The 23,472-nt window shown below is 43.9% G+C and overlaps 1 protein-coding gene across 1 annotated transcript in view; it reads right to left on the bottom strand.

The window, feature by feature from the left end:
- Positions 1 to 3,327: 3,327 nt before the first annotated feature.
- The window catches only part of GFI1B (growth factor independent 1B transcriptional repressor), a 49,168-nt gene continuing 29,023 nt past the window's right edge, over positions 3,328 to 23,472 (bottom strand). Inside the window, exons 3-7 of the mRNA XM_073600548.1 lie at positions 19,245 to 19,406; positions 12,210 to 12,475; positions 10,242 to 10,379; positions 9,674 to 9,839; positions 3,328 to 7,370 (exon numbers count right to left, since the gene is read on the bottom strand). Coding sequence (XP_073456649.1) covers positions 7,192 to 7,370; positions 9,674 to 9,839; positions 10,242 to 10,379; positions 12,210 to 12,475; positions 19,245 to 19,406 — 911 coding nt within the window. The 3' untranslated portion in view covers positions 3,328 to 7,191. The remainder of the gene's footprint in view (positions 7,371 to 9,673; positions 9,840 to 10,241; positions 10,380 to 12,209; positions 12,476 to 19,244; positions 19,407 to 23,472) is intronic.

Below are 23,472 nucleotides of genomic sequence, written 5' to 3'. Positions count from 1 at the left end.
CAAATGCCCACATTTTTCTCATATGTAAACAGAACAAACAATTTTTGTTTAATGCATACTGTTTTCATATGGTTCTTGTATGAGAAAAATCACATACGAATAACTGCGCATGATCAGAAACAATAAACAACAACGAAAAGCATTTGTTGTACGAAAATTTCTGTACATTATTTCCATCCTCAGTTGCAAATTGCTGTGAAACATCGCGCAAAACCAGACGATCGTTTGTCCAATTTTCTTATAGTGTGTACCCACCTTAAGAGACATTGGTTTAGAGTCATTAAAGCCATGGATGACCATACTAGCTCCCTTAGGAGTACGGACTACCACATGGTTTCATTGGTTTGACTTCCCCACAAAGGACATAAAGTGGGGAAAATAATTATTTCATATATAATTGATCCCTTGCAAATTTTGTAAGTTTGCCCACTTGCAAAGAAATTAAGGATCTATAATTTTTATCATAGGTGTATTTTATGCCCAGATAATATGCAGCGCTTAATAGAAAATATACAATAGTTCATTAAAAAAGTCCTTATGTTGCAAATGGTAAAAGAAGGAAATCCCAGCACCAGGTTCAGTGTGACTAACAGATCCACCCAACACCACTGTGATTAGGCAATTTCCCTTACCAAACTAAGTGGACCCTCAAATTATAGAGTGGTCAGTCTTGCCTCATTGTCATCAAAAAGAAAGCCTCAATCCAAGCTGTACCGCACATCACATGGAATGATCCCAGCAGATAATAAGAAGCAGGTGCTTAATGGACAACCATAAAAACCTTCAATAGCCAACACCAAGACACGTGTCCTTATCCAGTGCTGATATCAGTGGCGTTGCTAGGGGGGGCAGCCCGCACCTGTGTGACACCCTCAGGGGGGTGACACCATCCCAAGTGCGGCAGAGGGTCCTGGAGATAGAACTCTTCAACTCGTCGCAATGAGCCGGCGCCACGCTATCCCTGCCTGAGTGAGACTCCTCACTCTCACTGCCGCTGCAGCTGCCTCCTTTCACTATACACAGGAGCACCGCCTGGAGAGTGACAGTCTGTGCAAGCAACTCTCCAGGCGGCTGCACACTAAAGCCTCCTCTGCCCATCGCCCAGGTGCATGAGGGGGGTCTGCACTGATGGAGGGGGGTGGTGTGCACTTATTGTGGGGTTATTCTGAGGGGGGTCTGCACTGATGGAGGCAGGTGGTCTGCACTTATTGGGGAGTTATTCTGAGGTGGTCTGCACTTATTGGGGGGGTTATCCTGAAGGGGGTCTGCACTTATTTGGGGGGTTATCCTGAGGGGGTCTGCACTTATTGGGGGGTTAATCCTGAGGGAGTCTGTACTTATTGGGGGGTTATCCTAAAGGGGTCTGCACTTATTCGGGGGGTGGTTTATCCTGGGGGGTCTGCACTTATTAATGGCTGCACTGCTATCAATCTATCCAATCAAGAGCCAAGAACTCTGGCATAGAGGTACAGCGGGCTCAGGTGAGTAAAAAACGGGGGGGGGGGGGCTGCTCAGTGACAGAAGTTTTTTCACCTTAATGCATAGGTGAAAAAACACGAGGGTTTACAACCCCTTTAAGTACATACAGGGGGAGATTTACTAGAATCTGTTGCAGCTGTGCATGGTAGTCAATCAGCTTCCAACTTCAGCTTGTTCAATTAAGCTTAGACAATAAAAGCTGGACGCTGAATGGTTTCTATGCAGAGCTGAACCAGATTTTGCACTCTTCAGTTTTACCCTAGGTTCACATCTATGCAGCTGCGATTGATGTTTTCAGGTGATGTTTGCGGTGCGTTTTGCATTTTTAAACATGCGTTTTGCTTTCTTTTTTTTCTTTAACAAACTGTGTGCTGGTTAATAATACTGGTAATGCTGGTTAATAATACCATACCAAACCCTTATCCGAGCATGCAGGTCAGGAAAGGGAGGGGATGAGCCCCCCCCCCCTCCTGAACCATACCAGTCCACATGCCCTGAACAAAAGCACTTTGTCCCCGTGTTGATGGGGACAAGGGCCTTTTCCCCACAAACCTGGCTGGTGGTTGTGGCATAGCTCCCAACTGTCCCTGATTTCGAAGGACTGTCCCTGATTTGGAGCAATGTCCCTCTGTCCCTCATTCCTCCTCATTTATACCTCATTTTGGTCTGATCCATATAGTTGTATATAAAATGCACTTTTTATCTTTCAAAAAGTGTTTCCCAGTGCTAAACCTTTCATCCAAATTCTAAATTGCTGCATTTGTAAATTTTAAAAGCCAATATAAAGGAACAGTAGTGGTAAAAAAAAATCCCTTGTGGATTTAATGAACCTTTATTTTGGTTAATTCTCCTTTAAGGGGGTGTGGCAGGAGGCGTGTCCTATGCCTACATATGTTTGCTAGTAGGTGTCCCTCATTCCCATCTCAAAATGTTGGGGGGTGTGGTTGTGGGGGTCTGCGGGCAGGGGGCTTATTTGGAATCTGGAAGCCCCCTTTGACAAGGGGCCCTCTTCTGCAATTGTTTTAGTTTTAGTCATATTTAGTCGACTAAATCTCCAGTACATTTTAGTAGACTAAAATGTCCTACGTTTTAGTCGACGAAAATCTCCAGTATATTTTAGTCGACTAAAACTCATTTTAGTCGTCTAAAATCTAATGGGTGTAATTCAATTGGAATGCATTAGTTAACAATTCTCTACAATTTGCAAACTCATTATATACTGCTGGAGTGAAACTTTGAATATGTTATTTATCATTACATTGAGGTATGAACATGCTTTACAAACCAGTGTTAATTTTGAAGTCAAATTTCAATTTAGTTTTAGTCTTAGTCTTTTGACTAAAATGGCATTTTAGTTTTAGTCGTATTTTAGTCATTTCAGTTGTTTTAGTCGTATTTTAGTCGACTAAAATAATATTTATTTAGTCAACTAAAATGTTTTAGTCGTTTTAGTCGATGAAATTACCACTGCCACCGTCTCCCTGCTCCACCGCCTGACAGTTCTTAAATGGGTAAGGGACAGGGCCACACAGCAACATCACTTGGTGGCACCACCCCCTGTGACGTTGGCAGCCCAGAATGTACCGGTCAATGATCTGGGGGCAAAACGCTTGTAAAAACGCATCACAAATGCAACACTTGCATTTGCATGAGGGTCCCTTTGAAGTCCCTTTGAAGTCTATTACATGCAAAATGCAATAGACTGTAGAACATTTCTGCAAAACACCCTAAAGAACGCATAGGTGTGAACCTAGGGTTAGTAATTTCCCCCAAAGAAGTTACAAAATGACATATTATTGCTGTGACTGATTGGCGAGACTCCAAGAAAAAGATTGTAAGAGTCCACTATGTGATACTGTAAATTTATTGCAAACACTAAACAACAATAAAATATGTAAATTGTAAACAAATTATTAATACACGTGATATAAAAATGACACTGAAGGTTACATCTAAACATAAATATAGTTATACAAATGAGCCCTTTAAATATTTACATTAAGGCAGTAAATAAGACTTAAAGTGGACCTATCACAAGCCTGGGCAATGCAATCTGAGCATATAATACAAAACGCAGAGAAAGATTATTTGTTTAGTGAAATTCCAAATATCAAATGATTATTAAATCAGAAGATACAGGGAGCAGAAGTTACATGGTTATTTAAAAGTCAAGCCTGACCCCAACTCATCCTGCCTTCTGAGCCTCTTATTAGCCAAACTAGTGATTTTAAGGCTTACCGGCCAATAGACTTGGTAGGAGGCAACGCCAAGCTCACTTTTTTTGCAGGAAAAGTGTATATAAATTTATCTAACTATATCTTTGGATAGATTCATTTTTGATGAGGTTTTCATTGTTTGTACATTGATTCATCACATGTTCAGTTTATATTGTCCAAGTTTGTAGAAAATTTACTTTAACCCCTGAGAAATGTGCGTTCTCTAGGCAGGGGTATCAATCAGCTCTGTAAATTACTTTTACTGCTTATCTTAACCCATTTTGTTTCTACAGATTTTTCAACTTCTAGCTCTGCCTAACTGGAATCTATAAAGTGTTACATTACATAAGTACTTGTGGGCAGGGCTGCTGTCTGATAAGGCAGTATAACAGGTCCTGTTGTACTGGGCTCAGGCCTCATCAGTTAAACAGGGGGGCCCAGGCAGCTTTATTGTTCATTTCTGCCTAAATGAATAAGGCTATGTTCTCACTATTCCGACACAGAAGTTGCACAACTTCTGATCCGACTTTTCCCTGCGACTTCATGTCCGACTTCTAAGCGACTTTAATGAATGGGATCCAATATTGAGTCTGGTATGAATCTTGAGTGGCAACCTCATGCCCAAAAAAAACAAAAAACAACATTGGTTCCCACCCAAGAAGATACCCTTTGGATCTGGTATGGATTTTCAGGGGAACCCTTACGCCAAAATCTAAAAAAAAAGGGGGGGGGGCTGGGATCTGGGGGCCCCTTGTTAAAGGGGGCTTCCAGATTCCAATAAGCCCCCGCCCATAGACCCCCACAACCACCGCCCAGGGTTGTCGGGAAGGAGCCCTTGTCCCCATCAACATGAGCTCCCCAGGGGGGAGGGTATGTAGCCTGGTATGGTTTAGTGACAACGTTGTCAGTTATTACTATGTGCAATTACCTATTGTTTATGTTTTCCTTTCAATGATAAATATTTTTTTCTACTAAGTGTTCTAATAAAGTTATATCAGGTTAAACCGCAGTTTGTTCCTTTTCCTTCACTGAAGGTAAGGACACCTTGGGTCCTATTCCCACTCCCCTTTTATTTTGACTGGTATGGTCTAGGGGGGGGGGGGGTCGCTCGCGTCCCCCCCCCCTCCCGTTTCTGGACCTGCCGGGCTGTATGCTTGGATAAGGGTCTGGTATGGATTTTGGGGGGGGCACGCAGTTTTTTTTTTTTTTTCGCGTGGGGTTTGCCTTCAAGATCCTCAGAGCACAAGTCGCATGCCAAAAGTTGAATCGGTTAGGAAGATGATCCGACTTGGATGTGACTTACATTGAAATCAATGGATTGAAATCGTGCCCAAGCCAGACCAAAGTAGTGCAGGGAGCATTTTCAAAGTCGGACTGACACAAGTCGGACCAGTTAAAACGGCTCTCATAGTGAACCATTCATTTTGACATGTCATGCGACTTGTGCTCTGGAAGTCAGAGCGCATGTCCGACTAGTGTGAACCGGTCCTAAATTGGTTTTACTGGACCACACCCCTGCTCCCACTTGCTTACCAGGGCTTAAATTACATTTCCCTGGGCCCCATCACGTCAACAGAGGGACACAGGAGGTGGGAGCACAGGAGGGACCTTTTTTTTTACATTTTCAGGGTATAGGTGGATAAAGTTAGTGACGCTATTCCGCTGAACCTCAGGGAGGTTTTTCTTTTTTGGGGGGGGGGGGTAGGCAGGGTTCCATCAGGAAGACTGTATGGGGCCCCATGATTTCTTACAGCAGCCCTGCCTGTGGGTTACACGTGGAAGGGACTGAGCCCCCATTCAGACATTCAAGGAATTAACGTCCCAATGTCAGTGTTTCTAGTTTTTAAGGAGAGACTAACTCCAAGCATTAAAATGCCAATGGAGGGACTCTGCTGATCATCTATGTTAGAGCAACGCAATTGGATAGCACAAACAAACTGACGCATCCCCAATGACCAAGTGATGAATCCTTGCTACTCCAAACATTATTACATTATTAGCTAAATGAAGGAAGTGGATAGAAGGCGGGAGTGCCTTAGGGGGTCACACGCAAATTACAAATTACATCACTTCCAATCATATGCTGGAACTACAGCCAAAACCTTTTTTAAAGCTTGGATAGAGTCTGGAAGAATTACTGTCTCTGTGAGGCTTTGGTGTCTGGAACCTCCGGGGGGGGGGGGGGGGGGGGGTCGAAATTTTACAGTTGTCAATATAAAAGACATAAGGGAAAATTTCCCAATGCTTCTCTTAAAACCTGCAAAGATGGAGTTTCAGCTAATTTTAAAGAGATATTATTTTCACTTCTGCATATCTGTGTAGCACCCTCCCAGATAGACTACTAGGTTTGGTTAGCCAAATTTAGTTCTGTGGCTTTCTTGTATTCAACAAAGCAGCATGTGATTGTTTTGGGTTGCTCTGGGCTCTGGGCTCTGCAGGCTGCAAGTTTGATTGCTTCCCCCTGCCTTCTGGAAGTCCAGCCAATCCCTGGAAAAATTTGCCCAGATGGGGGTTTGGGAGTATATAAATAGTTTGTAGCATCAAAGAGTGTTTTTTTCCCCCAGAGGTGAGTTCCCAGCCAGAAGGGCTACTGCCCTTCCCAGTGGTCCAGCTGAAGATCCTGCCTTTCTCATTGAGGTCCCAGCTGTGCATAGCTGGTGGGTCTATCCAACTGCTAATTCTTTGAGAGCTGGAACAGGGGTTTCACTGAGGATCTGGTCTGGGGGCTCTACTAAGGAAACTGTCTGCCTGAGCGTGAAAAGAGACATCCAAGTACCAGGGACATTGTGAATACAGACCAGACAGAGGGATCCTAATGACTGTTGCTTTCTTTAAACCCCTGGTGCACTAAATTTATTGGCTTGCCTGGCCTTGCTAATGATGTCTCAGTGCTGTCCACTTTAAGTCCCACTGCTCAAAGGACTGTGTTAAGAAGTAGCTGCAAAGGAAAGAGTTTCCTTACATTCCTGTTCAGTGTTCTGGAGTATCCCACAGTTCTGTAAGCCCCATCCAAGTAAATATGCAATAAACTTTAAAGAAAGGCAACCCCTAGACTGTTTTTTGAGTCAGAGGAGTGATAATTTCTGTTTGCCTGACTGCTGCTGCACTAGTAGGAGTATAGCCTGGGACACAACTCAGTGGCCCTTACAGGGGCTTGTGCTACGTATGAGACAGGAAGTGATGAGAAATCTCCTCAATTGGAACACGGACAATTAAAATCTGACAGAGCTTGTCAACCTTCCTTACTCTCTCATAAACTAGAAAAACAAAACTTTTGGCAAGTTATATTTTAACTACAAGGAAAATCCAGCAATGGATTGAAATCCCTCTATTAATAGATTGGGTGGGTGGGCAAGGCTGAGAACTTGGTTGCAGAGATCTCCTTGTTTGTCTTCCCAAAAGAGCAGAACTGGTTGATCAAAACCCTTCCGATTGCAGGTGAAGAATCAGAGAATGGATGGTCTCTGTATACCCAGATAGGAGCTTCTGTTAACAGTCATTTTATTCCGTGCTGATTCTCTTTGTGTCTGCGAAGGTCCACTTTGCGTTGAAAGCCTTTCCCGCACAAATCACAGGTGAACGGTTTGAATCCTGTGTGCTTGCGGCTGTGTGTGATGAGGTTGGAGCTCTGACTGAATGCTTTTCCACAGACCTGGCACTTGTGTGGCTTTTCTCCTGAAAATGTAAAAAGTAAAAGGAACCTTTAATCATCTGTTTCTGAACTATGGTAATCCCCCACAGACTGCAAGATGGAGAATGTATACATTTCTGCAGCCTAATTCTAATTTAAAGTAAACCTTTGCATTGCTCATGCGGATGTAAAGTACGGTAACTTGTCCATTTTAACAGCTCTTTAGATACATAGACTGAGGGCCACCAATAGGGTAGTAGAGCCTGCCTTTCTGTACTGGGCCCAAGCCCTTGCAGTTCAACAGGGGCCAGGGGGCAGAGAGGTTCTCCCTAAAGTAGAATTCCAGTCAAATACTAACTATACTTAAACCTCCCATACCCATTCTATGCCTATTCTAATTACCCTGTAAAGTAAAGATGGCTATATTCAGCTGCTCTCTGTTCTCAGGTGCATAAGAATCTTGGAGAACTGGGGGTGGAGAAGCAACAGTTCACTGATCTCATACCTCCTAACCATCCCATATTCGCCGGGACCGTCCCGGGGTTTTGAGTAAATCCTGGTGTCCCGCGAATCTGGGCTGAATCCCACAGCAGAGCCCAGTGCCGGAACAAGTTCCAGTGCTTGACTCCTCTAATCCAGCTGGTAGGTGTGCGCCACGCTGCAGCTAGCAAGACTGAGACTGACACGCTCGGTGCCCAGCCAGCACAGTGCCCCATCTCCCCCGTCCACTCACCCACCTGCACTGCAGGCTGCAGAATAGGAGAGAAGGTAGGCTAGGTCTGCTCCACCTCCTCTCTGTCCTCTGTATTCGCCCACAACCCCTGGAAAGCAGCCAATACTGTGCCTGTAGAGAGGTTGTGTGGGTGGAAATTTTAAAGCAGTGCTCTGGAGATCAGCCAGCCTCAGGTGACTGGACAGAGCCTGTGACAGAGCTCACCCCCTCTCTCTCTCTCTCTCTCTTCCTACCTTCCATATAACATAGTGATCCTTCCTTCCTGCCTTCTATGTTAAATAGTGATCCTTCCTTCGTGCCTTCCATGTACCACAGTGATCCGTCCTCCCTTACAAGTACCATAGTGATTCCTCCTTTCTTTCTTCCATGTACCATAGTGATCCTTCCTTTCTGCCTTCCATGTACCATAGTGATCCCTCCTTCCTTTCTTCCATATACCATAGTGATCCTTCCTTCCTGTATCTATGTACCATAGTGATCCTTCCTGCCCTCCATGTGATACTTGCTCCCTTCCATGTACCATAGTGATCCTTCCTGCCTTTCATGTACCATAGTGATCCATCCTTCCTTTCTTCTATATACTTTAGTCCAGTGTTTCTCAACTCCAGTCCTCAAGGCGCACCAACAGGTCATGTTTTCAGGATTTCCCTCAGATGGAACAGCTGTGGTAATTACTAAGGCAGTGAAACTGATCAAATCACCTGTGCAAAATAATGGTAAGCCTGAAAACATGACCTGTTGGGGTGCCTTGAGGACTGGAGTTGAGAAACACTGCTTTAGTCATCCTTCCCTTTCTCTCTCTCCCTCGGGGTTGGTTTACACTGGAACACAGTGCAGGAAAGGGGCGTTCCATGTCCTACACTGCTTGTAACCATGCTGCTCCTGTGAGATGCACATGGGTGCCAATAATTGTTAATGGCAGCATGTTTGTGGCCACAAAACCACATGACATGAGGTTAATATAAATCCCTGAGAATAAAGCTTGTGGCACAGTACTCAAAGCATATGTTATAGGTACAAGGAAGCCCAGGTTTCATTTAGCCACTTCTCCTATGGAACACAGGAAGTCCGTTCTCTGCTGACATCATGGATATCAGTCCAGGCACCACATCATCCCGACAATGGAAGTCTGGATCCGCCAGGTGCCTAGACTGAGACCTGTCTCAGCCTCTCAGCGAGTTGCTCCAATGAGCGCTCAGCGCTCCAATGAGCGAGGAGGGAGAAGAGCAGAGAGCTGTGACTGACAGTCTACAGCTCTCTGGTCATGGAGCTCTGAAAAATGAGTGATTGGCGGTGTTTGATCGCTCAGTTTTCTATGCAGAGGCACCAGGGGACTCATGCAGCATCGGAGCGATGCTGCATCTACCTAGGTAAGTATAAAGCTAAAAAAAAAAAAAAAAAAGAGAAACCTGAAATGTCCCTCATTCTCAAGTGTAAAAGTTGGGAGGCATGCCATGCTGATCTTTCAAGTGAATGGCTGTGCAGTGGTGGTGGTGGTGGGGGGGGGGGGGGGGGAGGCGCATGTCAGCAGAGGTCTGACCATTGAAGGTCAGGCAGTCTGTTCTACCAGCACAAAATTATCAATATATTGGTACATGTTCAGTGATCACTTACCTGTGTGAATGTAAGTATGCTTTTTCATGTCAGACTTTTGATGGAAGCGCTTGCCACAGAACTGGCAGGGGTAGGGCCGTGTATCAGAGTGGATGAGCAGATGGGTAGACAAGGTAGAGGATCGCTTAAACGTCTTTCCACACATCTTGCACTCAAAGCTCCTTTCCTGAAAAAAGTCAGAAGTTAGTCAATGAAGGAAAATTTCTAAGCTTCAACTAAAACTGGTAAGTTAATTTTTGGTGGAGGTTGGAAGCTTCCCAGAAAGTATTAAATCCAAAGGGTCAAAATAGGTAGTCAATTATTATTTTAGAAGAAAGTCAGCAAGGGTAGCCCTCGTATTTCTTTTAGGAAAGGTTTATTTTAACTTATCTTATTTGTGGCCACTGAGCTACTGTCAGATTCTCCATCAGAAGCTAAAATTGTCTGAGATTACACAATGCCATGTACAGGAACAGCCTAAAGTTTTCCCCTTGTGCTGCTAAAACCATGCCCACCTACACTTAGCCATGCCCATATTTCAGGGGACTGCACCTGGTAGTCTCCAACTATTCATCAGTTTGGTCCTCACCTGTGAGTGGACGTTCAGGTGCTGCTCCAGGCTCACTGCATGACCAAATGACTTTCCACAAATTTCGCAAACAAATGGCCTGGTTCCACTGTGAGATCTTCGTACATGTACCTCAAGACCATGGGACGTAGAGAAGACCTGCATGAAAATATACAGAAAGCCTTAAAATGGAATTCCAGCCGAATTAGAACTAGTTAGGTTTTATTGTTGTGAGTGTCCCAATTAGAGAGATTTCATGTGTGACCAACAGGTCTTGAAATGAAGGTAAATCTCTTCAATGCTGGCAGGGACAGCAATAAAAGCACTTGCTCCAAGTCTGGTCCACAGGAAGTATTAACGTGTAACTAAAGGCAAAACTTTTTTTTTTCTCATTTCTCATAGAATGAAGATGGTTTAGAACACTTATTATTAGCTTTTTTTTTTTGCTGTCTGTGTCCCCGTTAGGTAAGTAAAAGAAAACCCTAATTTTGGGTTGTTCCCAGAAAGGTAATAGAGGGGAAATTCTCCAATGGGGATATCAGTTCCCAAGGGATTCCCATAATTTGCAGGGATTTTATCCTACTTCCTGCTTGGCTATGGGACGTGAAAATAAATCTCCCCAATGGGATGCAGATGGCAAAAATAAATTGTCAGGGCTTATAACTCTCCCTTACTCTATCCAAAAAGAAAAAAGTATAACAGCTAGGAAGCAAGGTAGGCAGAAAGCTCCATATTCCGTCAGATTTTTAAAACTTTCTGTAGGTTAATTGCTTCCTCTTCGGAACATCCGTTGGGGAGTCTTTAAAATGATTGCCTAATGAGACTGACCATAAGCACAGGGCCAGTGTTGTAATGAAAAATTTGGAACATTTTGTCCCCAGGAGCAGCATAAGGCTACTTTCACACTGAAGCGCTTTACAGGCACTATAGCGCTCAAATAGCGCCTGCAAGGCACCTGTAAAACGCATCTCCTCTCACTCCCGAGGGCTTTCACACTGGAGCGATGCGCTGGCAGGATCTTTATAGCGTTTCTGCACTTTTTTGCACTTTATGCGATTTTTGTTATTGCATGCGACTTTTTTTTATCTCATGCGATTTTTCTCAATTTTTTCTAAATTTGTGCTTTTTTTTCATTGATGCAGTTTTAGACTATTTTTGGATTTATTCACCTTCATTTGAATTGTCTATTTATTTATTTGACGTCATATTTCATGAATTTCACTGTTATTTATCCAATGTCACTTTTTATGAATTTAATGGATGTTTAGTCACTTTATTTATGTGATTTTGCTCTTTACGCATATGCACTTTACTTGAAGAATTGGATTATATTTATTTTATCACATTTATGCACTTTGAGTTAGTGCCACATATCTCTATTTACAATGAGATCTGTGCTGTTACAGTTAATGACAATGCAACTGCATGCAGAAAATACAGATATTAGAAATGTCTGTTTCACTCCAATGACAAAGCTGTCATCATGCATTTGACTCCAGTTTAATGTCAATTTTAATTGCACTAGAAATTATTAAAGTGGTTGCAAACCCTAACATATATCCAGTGAAGTAACTGGCCTCAGGTGATACACAGAGATGAAACAAATCCTCTTACATAAGTTGTACTTGTTTATCTGTAGTCTTCTCTTCTCTACACCTGTTCAAAGTGCCAAATTTATAACGCTTGTCTGAGATGTCAGAAAAAAGGGGGCAGAGAGCTCAAGTTACACTCTCCTCAGTGATTGAAGGGAATAGACACTCTTCCCTTCAATCACTTGTAAAAAACTCATGTTGATAGAAGAGGAACAAAGCGGCAGACAGAAATTACACTTAGTCCTCTTAATTGAGACAAGTAAACACTATAGAGGGATATGCTTTGTTCATATTTCATGTCTGAGGTTTACAACCACTTTAAAGTGATCCAATGTTTAGCCCATGCAGGGTCAACCACCACCTTCATTGAATAACAAACCAATGAACACAAACTTACTTTGCTGCACTTTACACAGTGGTAAGTTTCCATAGCTGAAGTGTACCCCATGCTGTAATTAAGGGGAAGGTCATACTCTGAGTTAGTTGTAGAAGAACTATTGTACAAGTTTAAAGAGTGCTGTAGCATGGAGGGGTGTAGATGGGATGGAATTTGCTTGAAGCTGTAGGCAGAATGTAGGGAGTCCCAGGAGAAGTTCTGCTTGTAGAAGGCGGACAAACCAGGAGAACTGTAGGCCTTCAGAGGAAGCAAGGACAGGGAAATGCCTGGAAAATGCAATGAGAAGAAGGATAAAATAATAATTTACACCAAACCATGTAATAGAGTCTACTAGAATATTCTTGATTATTAAAGCTGAACTCCAGCCTAAACGTCAGTCTTGCACAATTGTACAGGCTCCTCTACTGTGCTGAAATTGCTTCCTTTGATTTCACTGCTCACTGTGAGCTTCTCACAGCATGCATTAGAAACTGCAGCAATTTAGACAAAGCCCACCTTCTTTCCTTAGAGGATGACTTGTAGCATCCAACCCTTTCCTTCCCAGCCATACTCTCCCTCTCAATTGTTGGATTTCAGTTCTTCAAATCATGGAGGCTAAACATTGCATGTTGCCATTACCTAGGGCAGTCTGCATGTAAATACAGCCCTCCTAGGAATACTCCTCTAGACTGACATTCAATCATCACAGCATTTTCATATTTGCATAACTCCTACCAAGAGCCATTCCACTGCTTACACCAGAGCTGAGGGGTCTTGAGAGGAGTACTGAGGCAGGGTGCTGTGATGTTTTAAGGAAGCTATGTAGAGCACCATGCTGGCCCCTCCCACCAGACATGAACTGCCTGTATTGCCTAGGTAAGCAAAGAGACCCAGTGGTGACATACAAAAAGGAAAAAAAGGAGTGCATTGGTCTTGTAAAGCACATTCTACCATGTATTTTTAGCACCCTCTAGTTAGGTAAGTCTTAGACAGTGAGTATTTCTCTGGAGAGTATGAAAATTTAGGCAGGCCTAGCTGGTGGCTAGGCCTGTTTGTTTTTAATCTGGGCTGGGAGTGGCTCAGGGCAGGGTTGGATGACTGACAGGTAGCAACACTGTCACCTTCCTCTTCCTTCTAGAAGGTGCTGGAAGTAAAGGAGGGAAGGAGAGGTGGCGCTGCCTGGGGTATCTTGAGGAGCCTTGACCAATCCCCAACTTGGATTGGCAGGGGGCAGGCCTCCTCAAATACCTGGCGTTAGCCCAGCTAGGGGGGAGTTGTCGGGTGGAAGAGCTGGAGTGAGAGAGTGTGGAGGCTGTTGGGGCCCATGGGGAGCTCCCCAGTCTGGGGGAATGACCCTGGGCCAGGGCTCGGGTGCTTTCAGGAGGAGTGAAGGGTTCCTGGAAGGAGTAGAGGACAGAGGGGGAGAGCACTTCTAAGAGACTCCAGGGAGGACAACTAGTCGCAGCCTGGAGGGCTGATGAGTGGAGCACAGTTGGGAGGACTGGGGAGGCACGCCTGAGAGAACTGGGAGATTGCAGTTTGAGATGGGTGCAGAACCAACAGAGGAGACTGTGGGTGGGGCAGTGGAAAGAGGTAATTGCAGCCAGGCTGGCTGACAGGGCTTGAGAAGAGCTATCTGGGATTGGTAGCTGTGCAGAGGACAGTTAGCACCTAAACTATTTCTACACAACAGGGGCCCGAGGTCCTTGCCCACAAAAGACAGTTTACTAAGGCCTGGCTGAGTTAGTGTCAGGCCCAATCATGCGGTGCTAGCTAGTCTGGATGAGTAAACAGTCTACAGTAAGTGAAGTGCTGGTGGAGTAACAGTCTGCAGCAAGTGAAGTGTTGGAGGAGTAATGGTATGCAGCAAGTGAGGTGCTGGAGGGGTGAAGGATAAGAGGTGTTAAGCAAGAGTTTGTGCTGGAAAGAAGACTGGAGTGTATATACTGAAGTGTATATAGAAGTCTCTATCAAGTTTGCACTGAATATTCCTGGGCATCCCATAATTTCCCTATTTCCCATCCAAGTTCCCTCAATAAAAAACAAAGCTTATGAACTGTTCTATGTCTGAGTGTCTGAGAGATGGATGTCAGGCTGGGAAGGGTGAGAGGTGAACCACTAGCATGAGCCTACCGCCACACAACCAAGACCATCGCACTCAGGTAAGGGCCAACTTTGGGTAAGTAAGAAGATGCTGGAGAAAAGATCGCAATACGCCCTGACAATTGTGCCTTCTTGTCTTTTTCAGCCTGGCAGCTCACACTCCCGCTCTAGGAGGTCCAGAGACCCTCTGGATAATCAGGAATTTTCCAGTGCAGAAAGTGACTCCTCCAGTCCTGGCAGACCCCAGTAAAAAAGGGCGCAATTGTACACTTAAGAGAAATCACACAGCTTCTCCTCCGAGGTCTCAGTGCCTGAAAGGCAAATGTTGGTCATGTGGAGATGACCCTATGTCGGGAAAGCTACTTTGCAGCAACTGCTTTAGGCAGCTTGCCAGAGACCAGGAGTATGAAAGTCAGCAGGTGTCATCCTTGCTTAAGAAAGTAGTCCGTAAGTAGTAGACTCTATGGCAGAATTTTTCGGTCGTCTCGGACAACCAGGGACAGAAGCGAACAAACAGTGTGGGCCCTGCACCAAGTCTAAACCAAGCCATTCAACCCTCTCTAACTAGAGGGGTACCAGGCACTTCAGGGGTGACTCCAGCCCAGCAGATTAGGCGGGCTGATTCCCCAGACCCAGTATTACAGCCAACCTTCCAGGCAGAGGGAGAAGATACTGCCTGCTCCTCAGCTGAGGATCCTGGAGGTTCAGGCTTTGAATTGGCAGCGGTCCAACCATTCATCAAGGCCTTAAAAGCTGCACTGGAAAGAGAGGACTCGGAACCTCCTCCAAAGAAGGAGAAAACTTATTATCCCCATCTAAAGAAACAGGTAGCTAACTTTCCTCTTATGACACAAATAAGAGGCCTGTTTCAGGAGGAATGGGAAAAAGGAGAGAGAAAATTGTCTTCAACCAATAGGTAGCAGAAGTTGTAACTACTCACGGAGGAGGATGCGGCTCCTTTATCTAACCCACAAACGGTGGATACGGCAGTCACCAGATTGGCCAAGAATGTGACACTTCCGATTAGATATCCTTGATAGACGCATTGACATGGACTTAAGAAAGTCTTACCTCGCGGCAGGTGGTACCTGTAAGCCCGCCGTTGCTTTAACATCCATAGCAAGCGCTATGCGAGTGTGGGCGCAGAACTTGGAGTATGCGATCAAAGACCAGCTGCCAAAAGGAAAAAAGGCTTTTGATGAGATAAAACTCTCGGTGGACTTCATGGGTGAGGCAGCTAAAGACATAATTTGATGGTCCTCCAGAACGTTGTGACTAAAACCCTGGGTGGCCGACCCATCCTCAAAGCAGAATTGCTGTAAACTGCCTTTTGATGGGAAGGCACTGTTTGGCTAAAAACTGGAGAATGCCATCTCTAGGGTTACAGGTGGAAAATCAGGCATTTTACCCCAAGATTGAAGATCCAGACGCCAGATATAGCTCCAATCAACCGTTTCCAATATTGATCAAGATTCATTCAATCATGGATGGTGAATGGTAATTCCTCAAAAGGATAATTCCTCAAAGTATTACACTCTGAAGTGTAAATTCAACGCTCCTCATCTTTAAATCTGTGAAGATTGGCTCCCCCATAAGCGAGCCACAGAGAGGCAATATAGTGTGTCTCGTTTACGGGAAAGCCAATCTTCACAGATTTAAGGATAAGGAGTGTTGGATTCACACATATTGGAAACGGTCGATTGGAGCTATATCTGGCTTGGAGGATCCCAGCTAGCGGAGAAAAGTTTTTTCCCTCTATTACATGCCTTGTGGGCACTTTGTAGCCAGAGATATCTGGTGAGCAGATTTATATGACACTTCGGGTGAAGCACTTTTTGTTTAATAAGAATCAAGCACACTGCACTTTAGCAAGGCACGGTGTTGGAGTCACTACATATACAGAAGAGTTGAACTAATACATATGTTTTTTAGAAACAATTTTATCACTTATGCTGGACTGTTTTGGTGTCATATTTTGGTATATGTGCTAGTACATATGGTGCACTCACGCACAATTGGGTTTTTACACATTCATATACATATTTATATGGTTTTGCGCCCAATTTTTCTATTATTTTATGTTTTATTAGTTTTCACAAATTTTTGGTGTGGCATTACAATATTGGTTGTTTTGTATTTTTGGCGCCGTTGCTCATTTAACATTTTCACAAACTTTATACCATGTTCTTCTGAGACAGGGTTGTACTGAGACAGTTGGATCACGTAGCCCCAAAGGTGGCATCAATATTTCACCTCTCCAATGAATGGGTGTTTCCAGCCTTCTCAGCGGAATCAGATGCTGATTTGCGTGAGTTGGCCATTCAAAAGTCCTCAAAGCCTATTTTCAGGCTACTTCTGTAGTCAGACATTCTGACAGACTTTTCATCATACATACCGGAAAATTTAAAGGGAAAGAGGCCTTGGCCAGAATCATCTTGGCCTGGATAGTAAAAACGATTCACCGGGCATATAGAGCAGCTGGGAAGGACCCTCCGGAGGTGGTTAGAGCTCACTCAACCAGGGCAATGTCTTCTTCTTGGGCAGCTATAGCAGCAGTGTCTCTGGAGACAGTATGCAATGAGGCTAGCTGGTCATCCCATCATACAGGGTGGATCCAGCAGCTCTTACTTCAGTAGAGTTTGGGAGGTAAACTATCCAAGCCTATATATCTATTGTCAAATAAAGACTAAGTTTGCAACATTAAACCCTCCCTCTCAAAAGTTCGACAAAGTGTCATATGTATGCTGCCATGTTGGCATCAGGAAGATGGAAAATTGTATCAAATACTTAACGTAATTTTCCTTTCCTGACGCCAATACATGGCAGCACACGCACACTCCCTCTGATCTTTGTGCTTTATACGGAGAATGGAGGGAGGTAGCTCTTAGTCAGACTTTTATATAGCTAAACAGGTCCTGTGGGTGGATATAGGGGCGGAGCTATATCATATGTATGCTGCCATGTATTGGCGTCAGGAAAGGAAAATAACACTTACATTTTTAAAGTGTCCCGTTCACACCACAATGTTATTGGTGGATATGTGGTGTGGTGCGGTGCGGAAAAATGCAGACAGGCATTTTTCCATAGTACATGGTCATATTCCAGTAAAATTTGGTTACAAATTTTTTGTTTTTGGAACTTTGTTCGATCTTTTAATGGTTAATGGGGTCAAAGTCATGTTCATTTTTGACCATAGTGATTGTAAAATCCAAAGGAGCAGGATGGTGAATTTTTGTTAAACAAATGAGTTTCTAACAATGTCTGTGGTTTTTGTTAAGAAAATTCCATGTATTACAAAGAAGAAAGTTAAAAGTTGAAAGTCAAATCTCTCTTAGTATTAACAAATGTACTACAGAGATTTTTTGTTGGAACATCTGTTTGAAAATCTAATCTATGGGCATTTTAAGTCTCTTTAAGACTTTTGGTACATTAGTATCTTTTACTGAATATGGCAATTATGCCTTCAGTTTAAGCGCTTTTAGAGTTGTCCACCTGTAGTAAGTAAAGCAAGTGAGCCCATTCAAATTTGCATTTCTTCTAATCCTTTAATTTTACACTATAACACACCTCCCTTAAGCTGGCTGTACATTATACATGTAGCCATAGTGTGCGCAGCAGTGCATAAACACTTCTCTTATGGCAGAGCCGGTAAGAGGGAGATCTTTCCCATCTTCCTGCTGGCCCACAGAGCGATAATGCTAATGCGCGTGGGGCAATTAGGGTGTGCTCAGGTACATCCGACACACCCTATGCGCACACCTATGCATGTAGCACTCTCCTAGATAGGTGCTAAAATGTAGTTAGTTTATATAGTGTGGTCTCCTGCTTACCAGGAGATTACTAGGTAAAGCATGGCATCTTTTCTGCTTAACAGGAAAGTTAAAAATTCTTAGTGACGGTATCCTGTGTGACTTACAGTGCTGCTGCTGTGATTGGCTCCTCTCTTTACAGACAGCCTTGGAAGGCTCTGGATGAACAGGAGTGACCAATGCAGATCAGCAGCATGAATATGAATGCCTTGCCAGTCAATTACAGGGAGTGTTGCCCCTGAGCTTGTTGGGTGCTGGTATATATAGCACAGATCGGATCTGGGTATTCCCCCAGAGAGGAGAGGTCCAGTTGGGAAGGGGGGCTTTCACCCCTCCCAAGCACAAGCTGCCATGCAGCCTCAGGTGGGTGACCTGAGGGCCTGAACAATAAATGCTGAAACCCAGGGTTCTCCTGAGAGCTGACTGAGGGATGATGTTCATGAATCCTGTCTGATATCATGGAGGAAGGTAACCTGTGACCAAGGCCTTGTGAGTACAGGCCCCCTAAAGGGATCCTACAGACTGGTGTTGCCGAATCCCCTTCTGGGTGCTAAAGGTCAGCTGCTGGTTGTAGGCTAAAGGGGACACCAGCTGGTGTCTTGAAGAGCAGGGTCCATTCAACTCCTTCTACTGAGAAAGGGACTTTGCTCCATTCTATACAGTCTGCTACACAGTTCTACCGAAAAAAGCTGTCCTCAAGTGTGAATAGTTTAATTGGAGTAACCCGCTCTACCCCCTTCTCCTTTCCAAGTTACTAAGCTAAAATAAAACAACAAAAACAACACTACAACCCCTAGAATGATCATTGGAGTAACGAGTGGAAGTTGTGCACTTGGCTGTGGGAAATACAGTGTGTGTGGGGCTGCGGGGCTAAAACAAGGGAAAATTCTGGAAAATACCAGCGGCTCCTACGAGGTCACGCTATATACAATTTTCTTATTGAATTTCCTTTAGATTCACCTTTAACTGTGTAAAAGCCTGCCTGTTTGCATACAAATTTAAAGTGTTTAGGTTTGACCTCATATTATATGGTTTTGGTAAATCCGAAGGAAAATTGTACAAGAAAATTGTATAGTGTATGGCCAGGCTTCTTCCTGTCTCTATTTAGGGCAAACAGAGTGGAAATTAGAGTTTAGCAGAATACCTGGTGTGGAAGGGCTTGAGTTGCTTTTGGCCAGAAATGTTGACTTCCCCTTCTCATCTTCTTGGTACTCCTGAGCCTTGCTCCTGGCCTGGTCTTCAGGGCTGTTTTCTTTGAGGTCACTGCATAGTAAATCTCCTTCTAGTGGATCCTTGGATTGCTGATCTACTCAAAAGCAAGATGGATTAATAATTACCAGTAATCCTGAATTAATGAGCAGCCATACAATAAAACACGAAACAGAGTTAAGCATCTTCAAACTCAAGCCAAGGCTTGAAAGACGAAGTGATCCAAACATCCAGTTTTGTGTATTTATTATCACTTCATAGTACCCTACTTACTAGATGCCCTTATTGTAGAGCAATTGCCTCCGGAATTCCCAACTGGCACTAAAATTACAAAGGCAAAAAATGGACAGCAGAAAGAAATGTAGCTGGGGGGGTCGAGAGAATGAAAGTGGAGAAGGTGTAGCTGGTATGTCCAAGGTCCATAATTAGTTAAGTAAGCACAAGTATATCTGTAATATCACTAGATATGCTATTCTCATGTGTTTAGCACAACGTGGCTCCCTTATGCTATGCATACTCGGTAATATTAAACTGCTTTAATGAAATAAATGTTGGTAAACAGCAGAGTCACAGTGCTATGACTGTGTGTATGATTTATGTGTAATTTGCTAAAACCTGTGCTACAGAATGCATGTGTTGACACAGCGTGTGTGTGACTGAGAAACCACAATGTTTATATAGACACTTGGCCAATTTATTTATGTCTGGAGATCCGGCTTTGATTGAGCTGAGAAAACATATCATAACTGAGAATCCTCGTCATGCACAGAACAGCTGAAGTAAAATATCTCAGTAAAGCTTTCTTACACAACGCACATCTCTAAAGGCTCCATATAACCGGCGGCCTTGCACACTGCGGCTGCAAACACTAATGTCCGGGCCTTGCGCAGTAGTTTGTTGTTTTACAACATCGCCCTTCCTAATTCTGAGCATAGAAAAGTCATTAAGGGTGGAGCTGCTTTAGAAAGGATATTGTCTTTAAAATGTTTGGATGGTGGGTAAAAATGTAGGCTGATAGAAGATGTCCATGACCATGGGGACCATGTGACTCTTGTAGTTTACGCAAGGCTTCCTCTCTTCTTTCCCATTGGTATGAGCAAAGTACTGGTCTATCTTAAAATGGACCTTGCAGTAAAAATGAAAGGTCTGCTTAATACATTGGGGACCCCTCCCCATCACAATAAGCAGCTTACCAGTAAAAAGGAAAACACCTGTGTGGAAAAACTATTAAATATATTTACCTTGTTCATGGTTTTGCCCATGGCAACTAGTTGAGCGTGACATCATCCTACTTCCAACTAGATCAGGGACTCCAAACTATGGCCCACTACAAGATTTTAGCTCGCCTGCAGCTAGGCTCAGTGGTGTATCCTCAATGCTACATGTGGTCTCTGCTCCTCAAATCTCCACCACCCACAGTCACCATGACAGGTGCTGTGCTGTCATCATCTTATAGTACGGCCACTAGGAACTTCCTCTATCCAGACCCGCTCTGCTTCATAGCTCCTGCCCTGCTGCTACAGTCACGCTGTATACCTTACAGTGCTAAGGGGGACTCTAATCGGAACTCTAATGTAAGGGGGTACTCTGATGAGAATCTGAAGTAAACAGGGAACCCTGATATAAGGGGCACTCTAATGGAGATCCTGATCTAAGCGGGGACTCTGATGAGAATCTGAAGTAAACAGGGAACCCTGATATAAGGGGCACTCTAATGGAGATCCTGATCTAAGGGGGGACTCTGATGAGGACCCGATGTAAATGAGGGGCTCCTCATGTAAGGGGGACTGTGATGAGGATCTGAAGTAAATAGGTGGCCCTGATGTAAGGGGCACTCAAATGGGAATCCTGATGTAAGGAGGTACTCTGACGAGGATCTGAAGTAAATGGGGGACCCTGATATAAGGGGCACTCTAATAGGGATCTCAATGTAGGGGGGCAATCTGATGGGATCCTGATGTAAGGAGGGACTCTTACTGGGATCCTCATGTAAGGGGATTCTGATGAGGATCTGAAGTAAATAGGGGGTCCTGATGTAAGGGGCACTCTATTGGGGATCCTGATGTAAGACTCGGTTTACACCTATGCAGTTTGCGTTTGATTAATTTCTCCAGTGCTTTTAAGGTGCATTTTGTGTTTTTTGATACATGATACACACGTTTTTTGATGCGTTGTGCAATTTTTATGGGTTTTTTTTGTCCAATTTGTTGTTAGGCAGGTTAAAGGGGAAGTATAGGCAAAGCTTGTTTGGCTGTACTTCCCCTGTGGATCACAGGAGTGCAATTCGTTCTGCACTCCTTTGACTTGTTTTCAGCAGACATCGGGCTGTTGGTGTTGCAGAGAGCGGGTGATTGCCAGTCACCAGCTCTCTGCTCAGGGAGCTCTGAGAATTGAGCGATCAGCGGTGTTTGATCGCTCGGTTCTCAGTCTTAGAGCCGGCGTGGGACATATGCAGCATTGGACTGATGCTGCATCCACCTAGGTAAGTAAAACATTCTCATACATCTCTTTTGCAAAATGCAAAATTGCGGCAAAAACGCACTACATGCTTTTCTGCAGCTTCTCCATTGAAGTCTGGAGATGGTGGAAGAACAACAGAAAGTTGCTTTGTAGTATATGTGAAGTATATATATATATATATATATATATATATATATATATATATATATATATATATATATATATATATATTATATATATATATATATATATGCATTATACCTGTCTATACCAGCAGGTGGCGCTGCAGTGTTATAGTGTGTATTCTAAACTGTAATCACAGGATGTTCTGTCTATGTTCAGTGTGTACTTGTTTGTATCCTGTTCCTGTCTCCATGCTGTAAGGCATGTTCTGATATTTCTCCATAAAAGTAAAGTATTCTCTGCATCCAAGAAGCTTCCATTGCATTATATCGATACTCTGGTAACACCAAGAATGCTGTCCCTTTGCTTTAAAAAAAGTCCTTGACCCTTTTCAAAAATGCAGCAGCTGAAAAAAGCATAGATGTGAACGTATCCCATAGGAAACCATGTTAAATGGACTATAGTGCGTTTCTGCAAAAAGCAATAGATGTGAACCGAGTCCAAGCCATCATTCACACTGGAGTGGTTTGTCATGCGATTTGACAGATCAAATAACATTAAAAAGTCGCACCCTATTGCAGGCAATTGCACTGTTCAAAACGTAGTTCCTACACTACTTTTGGCGCTTTCAGGTGCGACTTGCATAGACATCTGTGCATGAAACCGCACAGATGTCTTCCAAGTCGCACCCAAAGTTGCACTGACATGCGGCTTTGACATTGTGCAAGTTCAGATGAAGTCGCATGATTTCAAAGCCGCAGCCAATGTGAACGAGGGCTTAGGGGGAATGTGATGGGGATCCTGATGTAAGGAGTGACTCTGATGAAGACCAGATGTATATGATGGACTCTGACTGGGATCCTAATGTAAGGAGAACTCTGAAGGAGACCCTGATGTAAGGGGAGTCATTCCTTTCTAAAACTGATTTTTCTTGACCTGCAAATTTTTGCAAAATATACAGTGGGGCCCATGTACTAAAAAGTTTGGAGACCCCTGAGGGGACTTGATTTATTAAGTGAGCTTTGCAGTTTGCTGCAAAGTCTCCTTTAAGCTGACCATACATGCCACAATATGATTGTGCAATGTTAACTGCTTAACGACCGCCCACCACAGATATACTGCAGCAGGGTGGCCGCTCTGCGTGGGATCACGTACCTAGTACGAGATCTGCACGCCGGGGTAGAGAGCGTGCCCGTGCCGCCCCAGCTGTGCTGCGATTGGCTGCAGCACCAACCAGTTAGCAGCTGTCGACCGCTGACTAGTTGCCAGCGCCCGACAATCGGTTCCGTAGATTACCGAAGAGAGCCCTGTGTAAATAACAAATGGAGGGCTCTCTTCTGACAGCAGCAATGTGCTGTTTTTTTCAGTAAAAACAGCACACGCAGTAACACATGTTAGGTACACATTTAACCCTTTGATCGCCCTAGATGTTAACCCCTTTCCAGCCAGTATCATTAGTACAGTGACAGTGCATATTTTTAGCACTGATCACTGTATTGATATCACTGGTTCCCCAGAAAGTGTCAGTTAGGTGTCCATTTGTCTGGCGCAATATTGTAGTCCAACTGTAAGTTGCTGAT

The sequence above is a fragment of the Aquarana catesbeiana genome, linkage group LG09 (genome assembly GCF_042186555.1).
Source record: "Aquarana catesbeiana isolate 2022-GZ linkage group LG09, ASM4218655v1, whole genome shotgun sequence".
NCBI lineage: Eukaryota > Metazoa > Chordata > Amphibia > Anura > Ranidae > Aquarana > Aquarana catesbeiana.
Note: the sequence above shows the minus strand (reverse complement) of the source record. Positions and strands in the feature narration are given on the sequence as shown.